Genomic DNA, 22,219 nt, shown 5'->3' with positions numbered 1-22,219 from the left:
AGAGGAAGGAAAGTCATTGGTTAAGAAGTAAGCAAATGAGATTGATGAGAAAGCCAGGCAGAGGTATGCAGTAGGCTGACCTAAGGCTTACTGAAGGTATTGGAATTGTCCTTAAAAGGTCTTCGACAACAGACTGCAAGAACAGGACAGACCTAAAAAAGTGATAAAAGAGACAAAAGATGTTGGAAAGAAGAGAGAGACTGAAAGAGTTTATGGGATGAGGGGAAAGAGGAAGGTGACAATCTAAATAAATACAGGGTGAGATGAATGGAGAGACACAAAGGAGAACAGACAGATAAGGACTAATTAGGAGTTAGATATATGGAGTGGGCCAGACTGCACGAGGCTCAGGCTGGAAGAGTAGAAGAATGGCTGAGAGAGATAGAGAGAGATGATGAGAGTGATACTGACTAGCTGGAAGAGGACAGGCAGAGCAGGACACACAAAGGGAGAAAAGAGACAGAGTGGAAGAAAAATATACAGAGTGAAAAATGAAAAGCAGAAAAACCGATATAGGCAGAGGAATGAGATGCACAGAGAGAATGAAAATAACAGGTATAGAGATGGATGTGAGGTGGAGCCAGCCATGTACTAAGACTGAAAAGACTAACAGAGGAAAAAAATCGCAAAAATAGATAATTGAACGTTATACCTTAACCTGACATGTAGAAAGCCTACGCAACGACCACGTGGATCCCACTTTCAAATCCCTACAGGGACGGATGGTTTATCATTTCCAGACTAGGATGAATCATTTCGGTTTTTTCACTGCAATATAGAGATATAGTTTTAAGTATAAGTCTGCCATACATCTTATGTGTCCTCCAACTTGAAGCCTTCATTTAGATTCTCTGACTAATTTTTCCTCTTTTTTATAGTACACCATTCCCTCAGGACTATATTTATAGCCCACTATTGGCTGCTGGCTCTTGCTAATGGCCATAATGATATCATTCGTTTTATGATCAGAGACCATTTAATGAGGTAAAATCTTGATTTCTGATAATCCTTTCTAATATTTGTAAAACAATGTTTTATCGTAATATTAAAATTATGGAATGCAAGTTGTGAGTCTAAAGTTCATTCCCATGGTTTGCATGCTGTCCTTCATGCTGTTTAGTATATCACCACCAAATTGCATGTGCTATATCACAAGACCTAATATTGCATTCACCACATCTCCCTGACAATTACATCACTAGGTCTAAGCAAGTAGATATCGATGTAAGCATAGTATTTGTAGACTTACTTTTACTATATAGTGGTAGGGCATTGGATGCAATATTTTTGTAGATTGATGTTTTCGACCTTGATATATTGGCCTACAACTTTGTTGTACTAACTCAGGACCCTTGGGATGACAGTTGCCTAATTGGAACCCCCAAAATCCATGGAAATTCATTTCCAAGAACAGCTTTTGCAGGTTAGCATTGGCCCTCCTTTTGGAGTCCCTTGCCCCTACTCTGCGTCAGGAATCAAGAATTGGTCAGGTCCCTATAATTCATTTGCAGTCGATCCTCTGTGATTGAGGGGAACTCAACTGCAGATATTAGTGCAAATTTCTTCTAGATGCACATACTGTGTTGACACACCAAACGTCCTACCTACTCTGATGTGAAGCCAATTCCCTGTGCTGCCCCCTTCGGTCTTTTAGAGTGCTGCTAACTCATCTTGTAAGCCAGAACTGACTTAAAAACTGTATTGTACCCTTCCAGGCGGAAAACACCCACATGCACCACGGCTCCAATGCTGAAGGAGAAAAGGGAATGTCACATTGCCAGGCACCTGGGCACATTCATGATGAAGCAAAGGCAATCACTTCTGTCCATTTGCAGGCCTTTTTTTTTTGCTCAACCCCCCCCAAACATCCGCATAGGAATCACCTTTGATTGTCCTATCGTAACTCTTAATGTTCACACAGAACTTTCTGTGTTGGAGTGGAGTCAACAGCTCATACATACACAACCATAGTGCTTTGTCAACAAAATACTAAGCATATATCACATTGCATAGTAACTGCCTGCTTCCAAAATTAAATTGCATTGTAGGTAATCTCTTCTGCACAGTTTGTTGTCTTGCAAAGTTTCAGTATCTCCCAAATCTATATCCAGAAGATCTCTCACTGATGCTAAGACAATTCTGAGCTATCCAGGGAGTTAGCGTGGCCATTACTAGGCCACAGACCGCAGAGAGGGCAGCCTTTTGAGTAGGTGTAAGCAGTGTCCAATGTCATCATAGCACCTGAATACCCTCACGGGTGACACGAAGCGCTCTACAAATCTATTGGTTGATTGAAATCTACTTATTGATCATAACCGAATGTCGAAAGTAAGTACACATTATCAATTGTGCCCAAATATTCATGCCGTTTCATTAATCCCTCCCTGAAATCAAACACATTTTCAATGGTAGAATGAGTGACTCCAGTTTGAAACCATCGGGTATACATAGGAATTGCTGTCTTTGAATACTGAATATCTGTTCTCTTGTATGCATTTGAATAAAGTATTGGAACCTACTATTCCTGACCTCAAGTGCTCTCTTACCAAAGTCTGTAAGGTGATTATACCTTATTATATACATTTCTTTCTGCTTTTGAGCCTTCTCCACTGCTCCACAGCAACACTTCAAGAAGTCAAGGACTTGTCCAAGCTAGAGGTGGATGAGCAGTAGATATAATGTAAACCGTTTATAAATAATGCACTGTGCATAGTACAGGGATGACCAACATAGGGCTTGGATGGTTAGATCCAGGGTTTTAAGTGGGCCGGGTCTCACCGGTGCTAAGCACCGGCAGTTTTTAGGTCTCGCCTGACCCAGCGCATGCGCTGGTCTGGCGAGACTTATTGAGAGGGCTCCAAAAAGTGCTACCAGGCCAGCCGAGAGCTACAGTGCATGTGCGCGGGTCCGCGCGCCACGATTACTTTCACTTTCGTGGCCACACGGCCGCTTTGATGTTTGATCGCGATCACTTTCACGGCCGCTTGGCTTAGCCAATAGGTCTCGATTTTTGGACCTTATAAGTATTTAGTTATGCAACTGTTGCATGGCTAAAAACTTATAAGGTCCAAAAGGCGAGACCTATTGGCTATGCCAATGTTTGTTTAAAGGAGGCCTCGAAAAGGGTCTCTATCGGGCTCTGTTTTATGCCCTGGCACAGGTGGTCCATTTTTTTCCCGACTGCAGGGACAGCAGGCACACCAATGTTCACGTGCTCACGCTGTTCACTTCTCACTAGTTTAAAAGTTATGGCATGGCATCATGCCAGGTGAGCGTTGTAGGGGAAGTGAAATTCTTTAGAGAGTCATTTTCTCTCTGGATTTTCCTTCGCTTTTGGAAACTCAGGATCAGCAACATTGTCGTGGAGTCACCAGGGCTTTAAGTGAAAGCTTTTTCAATATTATATACAAGCCATAGTTGCTGCTTATTTATCTTATGCAACTAACAACCATTGACAAAGCCAATAGTCCTGACTTGTTGTATGTATGATGTTACTTGTTGCATCATATATCTGGATGCATTGACAGAAACAGCAAAAAACAAGTCGGGAGGCACAATATGCTAAGCACAGATTTTTAGCTTACGTGTTTTTAAGCCACACCCTTAATAACATTGACCACGCCCCTTTGAGAGACCCCCCAGTTTTTTCATCCCACTTAAAGCCCTGGTTATATCTATGTCTGACTTTCAGGTTAACAACAATTGAGTATGCAAATGAGTGAAATTTGGATCTATTGTTTGTAAATGTATTATTATATCTAAATGTATGTTTTATGTGTATTCTTTACATCTGGTATTAATCTTGTCCTTCTGAATCTACGTTGGACATCAGTTGTGCCCTCCTGAAAACCTCTGTTGTTAACTAAAAATCATTTGTAGACTAAAGGAACAGATTTAAATCCTTTGACTTCCACCTACCTCCATTGCAGCAAGTGTTATCTTGCCGGTTATCACTCTTATATTTTATCATGTGTTGTTTTTTCAGTATTCAGAATACAAACGTATTAACTTCTGACAATTCTAGAGTTTAGAAAAGGAGGCAAGTTATCTTGACCAGCACAAGTTACAAACTGTGTGTGTTTGTGTTTCTGTCTCCTTTGCTTGCATATCCTCCCAATTTCTACTTGTACAATGTGTTACCTCCTTCCACACTTCGTCCACTCATTGCCTGTGAGGGAGTGTGGTGTTCCTCTTTCATGCCGCCACCGTGTCATCCCATCGCCTTTAGTGAACACAATCTCTGGTCGATCCTTATCAACATTGTCAATGTGCGCCTCACCAAACCTTTCTTCACAGATGCCCTCATGTCTGGATAGCCCGTTCTCTTTCCTAAAGAATCCAAACCTTTCGACTTACCATCTGATCTCCTATCTGCCATACCTGAAAAAGCACACAAATGACATGCATCCCTACTTGTTTGGCGACTGGGCTGATCCCTGATGAACTGCTCTGCTACAATCCAAGACTTACTTCATTCTGAACTATGTCAAGACTGAGATCTCCCTGACTTCTCCAAAAAGCATCCTTCATGCAGCTAAAATGCATTGTCAAGGTCTTCACATGCATGAACGCAGCACATTGATCCTCAGAAAACTTCATTAGGTGACGCAGCCTGTCTGCTTCACATTTAAGGCATAGTGAACCATATACAAAAGGCAGTCAACTTTGGTGACCAAGATTAAGACCTGTGCTGGAGCTGGCACAAAAAGCAACACCAGCATTACAAGACTGGAAATCAGGAAATGAAAGCAGAACATGAGATGCCATGCAATATCCTGCTATGGTCATACAATCTGGAATGCATCCCCGCCCAGAACATTTAAGGTTCACCCCTTCTCCAGTCCCACTAAGAGCTGCGATCTAGGTCTTCAAGCAACACCTCATCATGGGGGTTAACTACCGAAATATCAGAGCAGCACAGAAGAGTACCCACACCCAGTCTGCTCTTCCACCTTCTGGCCTGCACCCTTCTCTTCTTTTAAAGCCCTAATGCTCAATGCAGGGCGCTCCCCAGCAGTAACCCTCCCCCATGGTGCATTATCCCCACTCACCCCTTTTTTTCTGCACTCCACATTGTAAAACCCCTTTGTGTCTTGCATTCTGTTGGTTGTTTTTTGACTGGATTTGCCCTGTGCATAATCCCATCTTCATGTACTAGTTGTGTAGCAGTTTATTGTACGGTTAATATAAACCTTAACAAACAGACGTACATGCACAAGGTTCCTCTTGGCATCTGGTCAGCTCCTAGGAGGTCCATATTGTGTGGCATCCTTTGTTTTTGCATAGCCTTTTTTATTTAAAGAGAACGTGTACAGTAACATGCAGCTGAATTTATGGTTTTCTTGTATTCCTGTTGCATATTTTAGTTTCAAATATGTAAAACTGCCTTAAATCCCCAGGGGACCTGGGGACAGCTCAGCTGTGACCTGTAGACAGGTGAAAGGGAGTGGTCGTGGAGTCGAGACATGAGAGTGAACTGAATGGGTGTCACTTCTCAGACAGGGGCAGTGAGTGTGCTGGTGATTCAGCTACTTTGCCTACCCTGCCTTGTCTTAAGCTGCACTGAGTCATCTGCAATTTTAAAGGAAAACAAAGAGAACAGGATAAGTTAATGTATCCTTTCAAATAGATGTTTTCATAGCTACTGATTTAGATCAGAATATCCTGTTCAGTTCTCTTCCTCTTCTTGAAAGAATGTTTTTATTGTGCAATGATTTGACAGAATATTTTTGTTGTTAGTCAGGGTCCCCTACAATTCAAATTAGTCAGCATTTGTAAGTGGCCACTGCACTGGATACATATATCAGTAAGGAGTCTGTACAGTAGATGGAGATAGCATTAAGGAGTTACTACATTGGAGGCAGATATCTGCCTTGAGCCAGTATGGTTGTTACCAATAACATTAGGGAGGCAGTACAGTGGAACTAGGCATCTGCAAGGAGCCAACACACTAGATACGGATGTCTTTGAGGAGTCAATACATTGGAAATAGACAGCATGCTGGCACCAAATCTCAAGTTATCAGTACACTCGCAATAAATATCTGTAAGGAGGCAGCATGCGAGATACAGATATTTTTAAGAAGTCAGTACAGTGGGAGCTGATATCTTCAGGAAGTCGGGATATAGATCTGTTTAAGGAGTTAGTATATAGGCACTGATATCTGCAAAGGACTTATAGCCTGACTTAGATCTTGGCGGACAGGTTACTCCGTCACAACGTGATGGATATCCTGTCGGACGAAATATACATCCCATTATATGCTTTGGGATTTATTTTTCGGCGAATGGAATATCCGTCACCATTGTGACTGAGTAACCCGTCCACCATGATCTAAATCAGGCCCTTAGTTCGGTGGATACAGAGGTATTTAAGGAATCCATATTTAACTATAGATCTCTTCAAGACGTCAATGTGCTGGACACTAACATTTTTAAGCAGTGAGTACATAGATACTGGTATCTTCAAGGATGTAATATGTTGGATACAGACATATAGAGGCGGTCAGTATATTTGAGACAGATGTCTGAGGGAGAGGGCGCTCCCAAGATAAAAAGGAGGCAATAAAATGAAGAGCAATATCTGCAAAAGTCCACATATGGAATCAGTATATGGGATGCAGTGTTTGATAATACCAGTAACTACCTTGTGTGGCCTGTTTTAGAGGACTCTGCATCTACACTAAAGATGAATGAAACATACCAGAAAGCTTCCATTCCACCTTCTTACGTTTTTAACTCCTGGTAGATGTTCTTCCGCCTTGCAGCATTTCCGAAATTGTTCCTTAGTTGAAAATGTGGGAGTGCAATAATCATAATGCGCATCCCTTCCGCACGTAGCTGTCCCCACACACCTGCCCCGCACTTTGTATTTTTCTGCTGACTAGTTAGAAGTGGAACCTGTGATACCATTCTTGGAATATGTTAAGAGGTTTTTGATCAGGTGTGTTTCTTTCCCACTAGCTTCCTGTTCCTAGAATGCACGTCTAGTTGAAGCTATATGCTTCTTGGACATCCAATGGGCTGTGCCTCCTGTTTTGGGTTCACATTGGTGATTTTTGGCTAACAACGCCACTGGAGTCAAGCTATCCTGGCTGATGACGGCTGATAGCCAGAAACCGGTCCTAGGATGCTTGATTCTGGTCCAGGGAAGACATGGCTTGGCAGTTCGGGCTGGACTGTTCCCATGAGGCACAGGGTCAAGACTGATTTGCATATGGCCATGTCTAAACTGGGGTGGTGTAGTGGGCAAAAGAACGATGGATTTAACCCAGATCTCTTGACTGGGGGAGAATGTCTGCATTGTCAGCATTCCGTCCATCATTTGTTTGTTGTAACGCTTTTCGCCCTAAGTGGGATGGGTATTCCCAGACGTGGGACCCGTGTTCACTACGCCACTGGAGTCAAGCTATCCTGGCTGATGACGGCTGATAGCCAGAAACCGGTCCTAGGATGCTTGATTCCGGTCCAGGGAAGACATGGCTTGGCAGTTCGGGATGGACTGTTCCCATGAGGCACAGGGTCAAGACTGATTTGCATATGGCCATGTCTAAACTGGGGTGGTGTAGTGGGCAAAAGAACGATGGATTTAACCCAGATCTCTTGACTGGGGGAGAATGTCTGCATTGTCAGCATTCCGTCCATCAATTGTTTGTTGTAGCACTTTTATCCAAAGCGCTTTACCTAGAACATTTTGTGTACAATTATTATTGCCCAATCAAAATTGGTATATAATTAAGTATTGAGTATATTGCATAGGTAGTTAAATCAGTACATTATAAATCAGGAAAACGTAAGCAAGGCATTTCTCTAAAACAATAGCAATATTACAAAAAATATATAAGACATCCACAGTAATTGCCGCTCTGGACTTAGATTATAGAAACTATAAAAATGTAGTAATCAGAGTGGGACAAACACTTATGTTACTTTCATAGACACAAGTTAATTGTATCCATCTATGTTAATCTTTGTGCCACTACCTCCTTAAACTTGATGAACCTTACTACAACCTGGAAGTGCTTTCCCTCTGAGCAGAAAATAGGAGCCTGCAATGATTGTGGATATTAAACTGAATAAATAATAAGAGAAGCCATTTCCTTTGCTCCTTTAGCAAAATAGAACATCTGCATAAAATATGAGCAAGGGATTTTGCCTTATAGTTGTAAAGCATGCATCTCACCAAATTACACGTGTGCTTCCTTATTGGGAGAAAAGCAAAGGATGAGATGAGTGTAAACCTGAGATTGGGAAATGTATACTTTAATCTGGCAGGAAATGCGTCATACATGCGAGATTGTTTATATTTTAATGTATATGTGTTAATTCCTGACCATGCATGTCTTCTTTTGCTGATGTCCCTTTGGTTCGCGTTACCTTGAGCTGTGTATTTACTTACATTTTTTAATAGCCTCAGTAATGGACTCAAGTTCCAAAACTTCTTCAAGGACAGTGTGAGGAGGGTGGACTTCAAGTGCAGTTATTCTTTCCCTCAAAAGCTGCCTACTTAGTTAACCGATCTTTGAAGGATGAATTACTAAGACATTTGATCCTGCATTCCGCACATTGCACACAGATCTTAACAACGAGTGCCCACCTCGCTAAGCTAACTTAACAGTCATTCTTGTATATGTTGTTGATTAAACTGTCTCCTATTCTCAAGGCCTGCCCCTTGTCAGAGGGTCAACTATTGGCATAGTGTAACACTTGTCCAGCTGATTAACTTTAAGAGAAGGGTATGGTTCAAAGAGGACACAAGACGTGTGTGGCCGAGGAAGTGCAGAAAAATGCTGAAATGCAGTTACCTGGTTCTGCCACAAGATGGCAAAAGGGTTTCCGAATGGAGTTGCTAGCAGGTGAGTAACTTTTCCTATTTGGTCAGAGTTCAAAATGAAAGAAAGAGACAGGCTTCTGAAAAGTTGACTCCAGTTTGAAAATATCAATAGAGTGAATATCTTGGCCAACAAAATTAAGAATCGCTCCAACACCAAGCCACGAAGTCCACAACTAGGTCAGATTTTCAGAATAATCGTTGACTTAATGTTTCAAATTTAGATTAATGACAAGTAAGTGATTCTGAGATGGATATCCTGAAAATGTGATATAGCTCTGTCCATCGAGGACCGTAGCTCTAGGCCTCCTAGTAGAGATAATTCTGGTTTATGAACATGACTGTTATCTATGCAAGAAATATCACGTGAGAGATATAGGCGGACATTTGTTATGTTTGGTGGTTGCACTGTGTTTTCAATCCTACACCACATTGTAAGTGTATTTGATGTTTTAGGCCAGAAAACAAGAAACCCCTACATTTATCAATATCTAAACAATGTATTGCGTCTTAATTTTTTTAATGTTTTGTTTTACATTTATGAGCTGTTTTGCATTCCGTTTTTTATTTTTCCATTATTTCTAAGTCCCTAAATAGGCCATTATATTTCCCTTCAGGCTAGAGATGAAGATGGACATGGTGAACATTTTCCACAGCAGCACTATGCTAAGGAAACTCCAAGGCTTGCCTTCAAGAATAACTGCGAACTACTTGTAAGACTAATATTAATAATCCTACTTACAACAAGTCTACATTGTTACTTTAGCACAGTGAATGCTTGTATTACAACGCTTTGTAAGGATTTTGTTCATACATTCCTTGTTAATCTAACATTTGTGCATAAAATTTGTTTTAAGTTAACATGTTTAGTCTAGAACATTTCATAAAACGCAAGATACTTATGTCAGCTGTTTGCCATCATTTATTTCCAATTCTACAACTTTAACTCCCATTGTCTCATTTCACTTCTTTAATGTTTTCTAAATGTTAAAGGAAACTTGTGCTATCACAGGGGGAAAAAATGAAGTCAAAGTCTCCCCCAAATGAAACAATTTCAATTTGCCTTCGAAACATATTGGAAATATTTTGACCTGTTTGATGTTGCAAAACAGATGACATGCAGTACTCCCTTTCGAACTGAAATACTTCCCCGCTTTTGAACATGAAAACAACCCAATGCTGTCTTGATTATTTGCAGTGCTGGAAGCAAACAAAACCCTAGTAAGGTATCTACAAATGCAATAGGCTGAGCTAGGGTCCAAATTAGCTAAGAGCAAGTTCAGTCCTAAAGCAGAACAAAGGTGGCGGTCATTTTAGATTTTAACTCTAAATGAAAGTTGTTGTCTTCAGACAGTTTTTTTTATGGAGGAAAGGATTGTGTGATGGTGCCATTACTGTGCTGTGTGTGCCATGTCCTTGCAGGCTTGTAAGGCCCTCTTTTTGATGATGAAAGATCTACTTGAATAAGTGGGCCTTCTTGTTGACCAAGGGGAAAGATCTAAGTGCTTGCCTACTAACCATGTAGATAATACGTAGCAGGTGGCAATGCAAGGAGCTGGAGAACTCCCAAGAGACAGCCTCGATCCATGGGATTGCTTGAGGCGATCCAAGACACAGCTTCAACAGAATCCTTGTTTGTATTACAAATCAGTGCAATGGAAAGCAGAGGACAGATGCCAATGTAGAGCTCCATTTCTAAAAGGCAAGACAGACATTTCCATAACGCAATGTAAGGCAGCATAACAAAAGAGTTGAAAATGACCTTCTTATTGGTATGTGGAGGACACTCCAGAGGCAAATTGCAATTTTCCCTACAGTGCCAAACATCATCATCTAGTTTAGCAAGATATTCTGTAGTTGGAAAAAATTGCACAAATATTGGATGTGCACCTGCAAATCAGATTCAAATCAAAAAGGGCCTACTCCGCCCTTTATCGAATCAGTACAAGTATTTTGTAAAAAAAAAAAAAAAATTCTTTATAATATACTTATTGGGCCTGAGTCATAAACTGCACTTTTTAATAAGTTTTGTACTACCACAAAGCAGACTACTAATTGAAATTCACAAACTACTTGTGTAGTTTTACGGCTCTGGATTATATATATTTATGTATGCTAAATTTTTCGCCCCAACTGTTGAGTCTCCGCAGACTTAATTATACGTTTTAATAGTAAATGTAGGAGGGACTGGAGGGAGGGAGTGGGTGGGAAAAGGGGCTCACTCGCTACTAAAGGGGATGGGATTAGGGAGGAGTAAGGGGGTGTTACGGAGAATGAGCGAGAGGTTCAGCGAGGGACGTCGCCCACCCACACAAGAGTAGGCCAATTACATTACTCTGGAGGTGGAGGCATGCAACTTTTACTTTAGTAGTAAGTTCACACACTGCGTTTGTGAATACTGAAAGTAGTAAACTTAACTTCAAAGTCTAAACTTGATCAAAAGTGTAAATTACCTTTGTAAATCAGGCCTAGTGTTTTTTTGTAAGAATCAGAGTTTCCTTTTAAGAAGCCTGGTTCCATGCTGTGTCTGCAGAAAAGAGGTTTTTAAAGGACAATTTACAATATTTTATCCATCGGTTTACTCTCTGTTTGGAAACAATTGCCTGGGCTGACTAGAAGTTTCTTCTCCAAATTTGTATTTTGTCTCAGTTACTTAGGTACAAATTATGCGCTCACATTGGGATAATTTACCTTTTGTTTAAAGTTATTTGGAGCCATTTTCCATTTGTGTATAATTGGGAACAATAGCAGTGGATTGTTGCTGGCTATCTAGGTAATTTGGTGAGAGCGACAGACATTTAAACTGCATGCTTTATTTCCCTTATATTGGTAACTCGTACGTTTCGGAAGCTGAGTGAATGTATTAAACCTCAATTAGAAGCAAAGCCGGGGAAATATATTGTGTTTACCGCAGCGGGAAGTAGCTGCCAATTTACAGTGCAGGCGAAAAACTGCGAAAAGTTAAGGCTTTAAATGGAAAATAAATTGAAACTTGTTTATTCCTCGGAGAGCGAGAAGATCCTTGGGGTTTTCTTAGTGCAATTTTCACGGACGTTTCATAATAGCCTGTCAGTTGGAAGAGGACGGTGAGACTCCAAAGTGCTTTCTTAGCTTCAGGGCGCAGCTGCCACTCTCCAGTAGGCTGCCGCTGCAGGCAGGGCGCCTTCCATGCTGGAGAAGGCTCGCGCTCCGAGGGCGCTTCCGGGATGGTTGCGGGGCACGAGCTGCTGATGGCTTCCGCGTCCCAGGGCCCTCCCAGAAGGACAAGAGGACATGGCTGGGTTCTTGGAACCTTTGGGTAACTCTTTCAGACTCTGAAAGAAAACACAACGAAAGACCTAACGTAAAATAATCATTTATATTGTCTGTCCTTGTACTGTGCCTTTGTCATTAGCTTGAGAACATGTAAACGTAAAACCAATAGGCACTTGCATTGGCAAAGCCAATAGACCTGGTCTTGCCACGCTGGTGTACTGACTATTTTGTTGTTGAAGGAATTTGCAATAAAAAGAAGAAACATAGAAAACTTTTAGCTGTCTTCATGTGGCAGCCATATGCTTGTCCTAATGATGGTCCATAAAAAAAAAGAAAATACTTCGTGCACATAATAGAACACAAGTGCTTCCTGGTTATAGAAACGCACATCACAGGAAAATATCATTCTTATTGGCACAAAGGGAGGTACTGATGGCTTTGTAATACTTTAACCTAAAGTCAAAGTTTAAAGACAGAAAATTGACTAAAAAAACGCTAACTAATGGAAAAAAATAGCAAAGTAAATAATTGGTCTACTAACCTTGGTACTGAAGTGCATGCACTTATATTTAGACAGATGTGCACATGTAATCAGGCAAAGTGCTATTACTCACAGTGCCAGATAGCGAAAGCTGGAGTGGCCAATCTAGTGTCCCATGTTGAAAGCGGTTGTGGAGGGAACAACATTTGGATGAGAATTGTATGGCACTCTGTTCCAATCCCATGTATTTTGGGTGCTTTCCCATCTTTTGTAGAATCAAAGAAACTGATTTTCATTGAGAGTTGGAGTTCGCTTGGTAAGCCTGGGTTTTAAACCACAATGTAGCAAATTCATTTTTGGTGTTAACTTTTATTAGATTAGCTTTGAGAGCAGAGAAAAGTAAAATCCTTTCCTCCGCTGATGTGAGCCCACGTTTGCTTAACTAATTGTTTATGTGCATAATTATCCTCGTGCGTTTATACTGCCTCTATTTCAGGTATTATGATATAGCGGCAAGATTGCTTTAGAGCACTGTGACCCACTGTTAAAAGGGATATGCCCTTTTAACAAAAATCCATTTTTTTTAGATTTGTGGTTGTTTAATAATGGTGCTTTAATTTGTGCTGGATTTCCAATCAAAAGTTCCTTCTCTCCATCTGATTTTGAACTTTTCTGTGAGCATTTTTCCAGCTACGTCTGTCTTCTATTTTGTCAACTATTTTCAACCCCTGAATCACAAGAAGAGCAGAAGTGCAGTCTGTAGATCCCTTTCAGCTACTAGTAAAAGGTCTCATTTTCTTGTGGTAGATAGTAAAAGGAAATGCATATTTTTCTTTGCAACATTGCTGCTGTAATAAAGCGGAGCACTGCTTTGCCTGGCCTCTGATGTAATTTCCAGATTGCATGGTTGAAGGCAGGTCTCAAAATAGAGATCGCCCACATATGAAAAGTTCTTTAATAAATAAGTTAATAGGCATCGAAAAAAATAGGTTTGGTGCTCGCATTTTGAACGCGGACCAAGGCAATAAAAAATGGTTGTTGCAGAAGTGCAAAACAAATAAAGGATAGCTTTATTGTACAGTGCATGAGGGATTTAAAGAATTAAACGTGTGTTGGCAAAGTGTATCTTCAGATATGAAATAGGCTATTGAGCATTAAAGTGGAGGCTGACGTATCACCACAGATTCAAAAGAGGGCGAGACTAAAATATTGGTGTGGGCTGATCTAAGGTGTGATTGACAATATCTCAAGGCAATGGCTGACGGTTCCTGAGCCAACGAAACCAATGGAAGAAGGAGGCTGAATCAAAGGCTGTAGAGTATATATATATATAGAATACGTTTTGTTTGCCATTACAATATGTTTAAATGTCATTGCACTTCAAATCTAACAATCATATACCTGGAAAGACATTTTGATTGGCAATTCTGGTAGCAGTTGAAAATTCAGAAGTAAAGATCACAATATTTTATTCTTCTAAAACATTTATGTCAACTTAATGGCACCGAATTGCAAATACCAATGCAGTCTTCTGAAAATACATCGCTTCTCAGCAGACCAAGAGAATAATTATGCTGCACAACTTTGAGCTTAGATTCCCCAGCACAATATTTTTTTACAAACATCTATACATTCAAAAGTGATGAAAGCCAAAGAAAACAGACCACCTTTTTGCGCTCCCTATATTTGCACACAGAGGGCTTTTCAGCGGCTCACACTCCAGTGGCTCTTCTTGAAGACCACACCTAAGAGAACCCAGTGCACAGAACAACCACTCCCCCAAACTCTATTTAGTATTTATAAATGCTCCCAAACAGAAAAGTTCCTTCCAGTTACAGGTGTGCAAGATCACATATTTTTTATTTTTTGCAAAAGTTCACAAAAATTATACCAAAATGTGTGAATGGTGGGATTGGTTGGATCTTATGTGCTATTGCCTCGTGTATAACAATAATGCGAAAAAACATCAAGCTATTTTCTGCTCAAACCGCTTCCCCGCTAGCAAACATTGACATAACATTGCCTAATATGGTATTCTGTGGCCTTAGTAAATTCCACTTAACGTCAAATTTGCAGATTTCGCTAGCACCATTAAATTTTCTAACTGGTTCATTTCTGAGAGCCCTGATAGAAGGTCCTGCTTTTCAGATAAAAGGGTGAGAATACAAGAAGCGAATTACACAATCACCACTGTAGCTAGTACCCTCACCGGCCCTTTCTCTTATCAGTGTGGGGTCACCTCCCATTGCCTATTTCCTTCATAAGCACCATTTATGCTGTTGTGGGTGCCAGTTATTAAAAATGTCAAAAACCGTAAGGAAAGCTTTATGCCTCATGAACAGTGTATAAAAATACTAAACTGTGGTGTGTTCTACAAAACGTTCTTTCACTGTAATATATATATATATATATGTATATAATAACACTACGATTTAAAATACGTTTTTAATGAATATCATTGTTCAGGCATTGAATTAGAAAAATAATATGAGTAATTGTGAGCCACTGCTCCCCACCATATTATGCTGTCCATAAGGGCACTTCAGTACAGAAAATCTCAATTAGTGCTGCCTGCATTGTTCACAGCCATCTTAGGAAATCTATGACAACCACCAGCAACACAAACCCGCAGATATGACCTTTCTGCTTACAGGCCCTTCCTTGGAGGAAATAGGCCTAGAATTAAAAAAAGAGAGCAAGAATCTTTTTGGCGTGTGCTGTGTCAGGTGCTGCACTTTCGCCTTTTTGATGGTTCTTCAATTGATTCCTGGCCCCTACTGTAGGACACATCTGGGAAGTGCTTTAAATGTAAAAAAATAAGTTCAGGTACTCACCAAATTAAGATGTGGACTAGGGGGCGGGGCTTGGGGTGGGGCTAGTGGCGGAGCTATGGGCAGACCAAAGGGATTCGGCCCGGGGCACCCATTTAAGCATTCATGCAGGCTGAGGCAGACAGGGCATTCAGTACATGTATTTTATTCGTTGTTGCCCTCAATACTAAACCTTGAAGCCACGTGCTGTGCTACAGCATCACTATCGCCACCGTCGTCCTCATTCTGGTTGCAAACAAGTGCTGCTGTACTCTGCTATACCAGCAGGAAGCCAGCTCTGAATTAATGCCTTCTGAAGGCCTCTCAATTAGTACATTGTAAGGGGAGAGCAGCACTCGATCAGAGTGCCTCACGAAAACGGATCCACTCGTTCTCTGCTGTGTTACGCTTCTTTGTAAATGCTAATTTCACTGCGCTTGGCTTACAACCCCATGAGAACTGGTACTCTCTTTGGACAAAGAAAAGTTCCGGTACTCAAGCGCCGGAAATTTAGAAGTGCCGGTACTCAGTACCGGTGAGTACTGGCCCATTGAAAGCACAGCATCTGGGGAAAGTTTATTCTCCATGTTTTCACGTTGGGCAGTTTAATCTCTGATATAAGCATCTGTCCTTTAAATGGAAATTTTCAGAGCACTAGGCATGTGCTGGCTTCTTAAATCCTACATCCCTGGGTATGGGGTCTTGCCACCTTTCTTGTTACCTGCAGACCCTACAGCTCTCTTCTGTGGCATGCTACATGGCTATATTTGCAGGATTTCTCTTGCCGTTTCGTTAAGGTGCACAACTCTCTTTTATGTATTTGTGCTAAAGGTCAGTGGTTTGGTGGCATGGCCGGGTCATGAGTTGAGGATTCCTGATTCTGACACTGGCATAGCACAACTGTACGTGCCCAAAGCAATTGTTTTACATTTAAAGTGGCTGTAAGCCATTCTGCATGGGCCAATGCCATCACCTGGTGCCCGACAGCCATAGAGTTGCTTTCATGTTGATCATGATCTCTGTGGGTATTTTCCGCCTGGACAAGTACACCTGACGTACCTTGGTTAAGCCTAAGCACTATGTATGAGCTGCAAGGGCAATTGTTCTGCCACTAGGACAGAGACTCCATTTGAAGCTGAGTCTGTCCCCCTGTGCAGGTCTCTCCTCATGCCCTTTACAAAGGTGATCCCCTTTGGTTTCGCTTAGTTCGCCCTAAGTTGGCAGGGTATGCCCAGACGTGGGTCCCTTGCTCACTTTGCCACTGGATTTAAGATAGCCTGGCTGATGAGGGTTATGAACCCAAAACCGATCCCAGGATGCTTGTTTCCAGTCCAAAGAAGATATGGCTTGGCAGTTCGGGCTGGACTGTTCCCATGAGGCACAGGGTCAGACTGATTTGCATATGGCCATGTCTGAACGGGGGTGGCGGAGTGAGCTAAAGAATGATGATGGATTAAACCCAGATCAGTTGACTGGGGGTGAGTGCTTGCAATGTTCAACACTCCGTCCATCATCCCCTTTGGTTTTGCCGTAAATCTGCATGTCTGCTCTTCCTTACTCCCTAACTCCTCAAAACTGCTTGTTTTACAACCCCCCTCTTCCTCCCCACAGAGGCTAGGCCAATGCTTCTTTAACAAGGTGAGGCAACTGTATGAAGAGTGTTCTGAGAAATATGACTTTGCCATAATAGGCAAAATCATATGTTGCCTGGAGTGCTGAAAATCCTTGCACCATCCTGCACAGAGACAATCCGTGCAGATCCGCCCCCTTATGGGTTGACTCTGCTGGACAGCTAACTGCAGGGCCGGACTGGCCGTAGCGGGCACCGGGCAATCCCCTGGTGCGCCGCAGGGGTAGGGGCCGGTTTTGGGCTCCTGGGGGCCGTTTTTGTTACAGGGCTGTTTTTGCAGCATAGCTGCAAAATAGGCCTTGTAACAAAATCGGCCGAAAACCGGCCCTGGAAAGAGCTCGGCGGCACCCCCAACCCCACGGGGGAAGGGGGTGGGGGGACGGCCCAGCACTTTGCCAGGGCCTGTTTTGGTTCCCAGTCCGGCCCTGGCTAACTGTTACCCCTGCACGGGGTTGCTGCTCTGATCACATGCTCAGGGATGGCCTGTACTGTTTCCTCCCTCTCAGCCCTGTCTGCACATGTGGTCCTAGTGCAGAAACTCTGCTGTGGACACTTTGTTGCTCGGCTGTAACTTTTCACTGCTGATCACACATTTCCTAGAGAGCGGAATCTCCATATCACTTGTATAATAACGTGACCACGGCGAAAGCCCCCTCTGCCATGACATGAACGCAGCAACATCCAGCAGTAAAGTAATGACAAAAACCACGTTGTTTAAATTGTGGCAAATGTCCATCAAATATGCAAACCTGTTTAAAGAAAACGCTCGTGTGAGCGGAATAGTATAGGGAAATCATTTGCAACATTCGCCCAACATGTAAACTGAATTAATCTTGTTCATTCTTAATGGTTCCTTTGGTCACATGTCTTTCAGGCGCCATTCAGAGTCCAGCCACTTGCTCAGATTTTCAAGATAAACACAGGAGAGTACACTTATGTACTATGAGTCTTAACGTGACTCATTCACATCGTCATGGTTATCCAGAAATTTGGTGTGGCTGCGACTACTGTGTGCTAATGAAGGACATCACCGAGGGACTACTGATAGCTTATCGCTCTCCTTTTCTGACCTTTCTCTCTTTCCGTCGCTTTTTCAGTAGAAACCTTACCCTCTGTCCCTCGTCTGGCCTTTACCTCCTTTTCCTTCATGCAGCTTAGGTGCTCCAGACATGATAGTGGGTCCTTCCGCCCCGGATCTTTGTTTTATGAGAGCTGGAGATTGTGTGTTCATATATATGCAATATTGGGAGCATGTACAAATCATGCATGACTCCATACATCCCCTGCTTACCCACACTGATCCCTGGGGCATAGCGATAGAAGGCAAGAAGTACACAGGCTCTCTCACCTTGGAGACAGAAATACATACAATGGTAGTTTCATTAGGAGGCCATTACACATAGAAACAGAAGAAAGACTAGAGAGGCAGCTGTCAAGCAACTCTCAACCCTCGAAATCTAATTTCGGCTATAACGCAGAATTGAATTGAAAGAAGCTAGCAGTAAATCCGGACAAAGGTATGTTCTTCGACAATGCTAGACTAGTACATCATTTTAAGTATTTTAATTGCAGTCCAAACACAGGGAACTAAGAACATAAAAGCAATGACTTGCATTATTGCAGCGTCTAAATTAAGATTTATAGGTGATCAATATAACAGCATGGTACCTGAATATCGTGGCCTAAACATGGCTTGACAAAAATATTACGTCTTAAATAACGCTTTTAAAACTATCGCCCCATTGGAGTCCATAACTTAAATCTGTTACCGATGGAGATACGTAGGCCATGAGAGTTTTGTCACATTTAGGCTTTAATATTTAATTTACGTCATGGCGTGCACGCACACACGCACTTTTCGTAATCAGTGGAACCGAAAAGTTGTCATTTTATGTAGTCATACATAAAATTCATTGTGATGAGTTAAGATTTGCCAACTTCGTAATTGAATTTGCAGTTACATAATTGGGAAATTTACAGTAAATGTATGTTAAGAGCATAGGACAAAAATATATTTTGTAAGCCTTCTTGTGGGAGGCGAATTCCATAGGTGGTAACAAAGGTTTATGATTGCAATGTTGCTTCACCATGGTAAAGTTCTTAAAATTCCACAAGACCTTCTGTATCTTAATTGTTTGTTCAAGGACAGGTAGAATCAGGCAGGCTTTCGAAGAATGCCTCTCCATGGGTTAAAATAAAATGTTTTTCTTGTTTGCTCCAATTTCTGGTTAATTGTGCGCTGCATAGTGAAATCTTGCATGCGAACTGACTCAAAAGCAAGTGTTTAGAATAATGAAGTATTCAGGGACACATATGCATATCAACAACTATAGACCCACCTCTGCGTACCCTGTGTGGGAATGACGCTTGCAAGTCATCAACATCCAAATGCACGCCCAACCCGAGGAAAATGGCCTCTTGAGTAACTTCCAGTCAAGTTTAACTCAGTTGTGGCATGGAGACCACTCTTTTAAACATTGTGTTTGTAACTTCTCAACTGTTATGAGTTGTGTCATTCCTACAAAACCGATTCTGTCAAGTTAAACTTGTGCTGTTTCTCTCAAGAATAACCAACATTAAAATTTGGCATTTTCCGGAGACCTGCCTTGCCGCCACTGCTGTTGAACACTTGCCTGCCTCCCGCGCCCCCGCACTGTCATCCTAGATTCCTACAAGACATAATGACTCACAGTTCCACCTCTACCTTGATGATGAACCTGGCTAAAACCATAACTGTCTCACTACCTTTTCACGACTCCACTACCGGATGCAGAATAACTGACTTTGCCTCAACATTGATAAAACTGAATTCCTCCTTCTGTGTCCTGTGATTCCCACAACTTCCCTTTTTCTTGGCTAAGGATTTGGGGTCTCTTTCTACCTTATAGATGAAACTTGTAGCCTGGGAATACTCTTTGCTGGTGATCTACCATTTACGTTCTAACTGAATACGGTAAGTAAAACGTCATTCCACCATCTTCATCTTCTAAAATGACTTCCACCATTGCTCCACTTCCAGAAAATCTTTTTTAATCCTCAACTCAGTTGTGTCCCTCATGGATTAAAAGCTGTAAAAGCTTATATACTGGCCTTTTCATGCATCTATCTCTTAATATATCAATATAATTCAAAACCACCTGTTGTTTGGTTTCAAACGACATAACCACATCACCGCAACCCTGAAATGCCTCCATTGTCTCCCTGTGAAATAAAGAGTGGCCTTCAAAGCACTCGTTCTAGTACATAGGTGTACTCAACTATCTCACAAAACTGATTCTGATCTTCTGCCCAGAAATCTCACGTCTACCAACACAGGTCTTCTGAGCACCAGACCTACTACAGATGAGATTTGAGGGGTTCAACATTTCATGTTCTAGGCTCCTCACAGTGAAACTTCCTACTACTGCATCTGAGGCTTGAGGATGACTTTCGCACGTTCAGAAAATTCTTAAAGACTCACTTATTCTCTCTGATATTTGGATATTTCACTTCTCATCAAGTCATGCTTCCTCAGTTGGTTCTCGTAGCCTGGCTGGTCAGACGCCGAAGGCAAACACACTTTCTTCACCATTGGCTTCAAGCGCCCTATTCTTTTTAAAGCTTTGTCAACTTTTGGGCATTTTTGGTGATGGTGTCCACGGTGCACTCCACCACTATACTCTATATGCACCCATACTTTACAGCTCTCTACTGCCACCTGTGAGTGGTTATTTGCTCTTTATTAAGACCCCTAAATGAAATAAGGTAAATTAAATATGGGTGCCTCTCACAACTGGGCACAGAGTCTGTCAGAAATGTGGGGATGTAAGGAATTAATAACACAAATAGGTAAGTTGGCACAGGGCAGTGACTTGTGATTGGAAAAATAAAGGACAGTGATTGATAACTATGGCAGACTTTAATACCAGTGGAGCAAAGTGAAGAAGTTGAGGTATTCCATGGTTTAGAGCATTTTATGTTGCATTATGGCTTTTTTTTTACAAGGACCATCAAATAATATTGCAGAATGTTTTTTGGGGTACCATAAATGAAACATTCTTGTCCGATTTATAAAGACTTATGGGTATTTGCAAGCAAGCATAGTTATTTGAAGTCCTATTGCTTTAACAGTGAGTTGTCCTTAGAAATTTGAAGGCATTCCATGTATTCATAAGCCTAATGGTCTGGGTAATCACCTAGAAGATATAAATAAATAGCAGCATTTGTAAAGCGCACCGCTACCTCCGGAGAGGTGTCCTGGGGCTGGGGTCCGTCAGGAAGATTAAGCGAGCTATTGCCCAGAGTCGCAAGGTGCTGGGCTAACCTGCCGCCGGTGCTGGGGATCGAACCGTGAGCCCCCGTGTTCTGGAGTCAGCCGCCCTGGCCGCTGCACCACACCTCTTCCCTGCTTCTCCGAACCCACAGAATGAAAGCAAAAAGACTTTGCTCTGTACTAAGAACAGAACACTCAGGTGCTCTGGTCATTCCAGACTGCCTAACAGTAAAGTTCCAATCCTCTGGACGGAGGCAAGCAGGTAACCCTCCTCGCGGCCGGGTGGAATCTGGTGGTTTACAGCGGCATAGTGGAGGCGGGAGAGTTACAGTGGCAACCACAAGATTAACCTCCAAAATTGCTGTTCACCTCGAGGCAGCTACTCAGCAACACTTTGGTGGGAAGTGACCTGGAGGCTGCGACTGCTGTACCTCGGGTACCCTCACAGATTATAGCAGAGAGAGCAACAACTCCTTACTGCGTGACGCCTGCCAATCATTAACTCGCTTTCAAGGATGCTGGGAGTAGGGGTGCTGAGGGTTCTGTGGCACCCTACACCGTATGATGCCTGGAGGCTGTCAGAAGGAGGGAGCAGAGTTCCGGAATCCCTTTAACCCCTTCAGAGCCCTCGATAAAAAGCACACCCAGCGCCATTGTTTGCCAAGGATAAAGTACTGTTCACAGCATCACAAGAGAAATAACCAATAATCACAGACCACAATCCCAGCATGTGTACCGTCAGAGACTTTCCAGAACATGCTCCTCCTTCACCCAGTGCAGGGCCTTCTGTGCAGTCACTAGGACCAATATCCACTGCTGTGAATGGAGGCTGCACTGTCCATGTGTTGCAATGGAAGCTTTTGTTCAATTTGTGAACATAGGAACATGAAATGGAATGTTAAGACATCCATTTCTTGAAAAATGCACTACAAAAGTTTCACCAAAATTATGTGATCTCATAA

General features: G+C 42.1%; 1 protein-coding gene across 6 annotated transcripts in view; it reads left to right on the top strand.

Annotated features, from left to right (window-relative positions):
• Positions 1 to 22,219, top strand: part of SOBP (sine oculis binding protein homolog) — a 404,468-nt gene that overhangs the window by 267,293 nt on the left and 114,956 nt on the right. For all 6 annotated transcript variants that reach the window (XM_085611215.1, XM_085611213.1, XM_085611212.1 and 3 more), the window contains one exon: positions 9,447 to 9,542. In XM_085611215.1, coding sequence (XP_085467341.1) covers positions 9,447 to 9,542 — 96 coding nt within the window. The remainder of the gene's footprint in view (positions 1 to 9,446; positions 9,543 to 22,219) is intronic.

Source organism: Triturus cristatus, chromosome 6 (assembly GCF_964204655.1).
Source record: "Triturus cristatus chromosome 6, aTriCri1.1, whole genome shotgun sequence".
NCBI lineage: Eukaryota > Metazoa > Chordata > Amphibia > Caudata > Salamandridae > Triturus > Triturus cristatus.
This window is presented reverse-complemented; position numbering and strand designations above follow the sequence as displayed.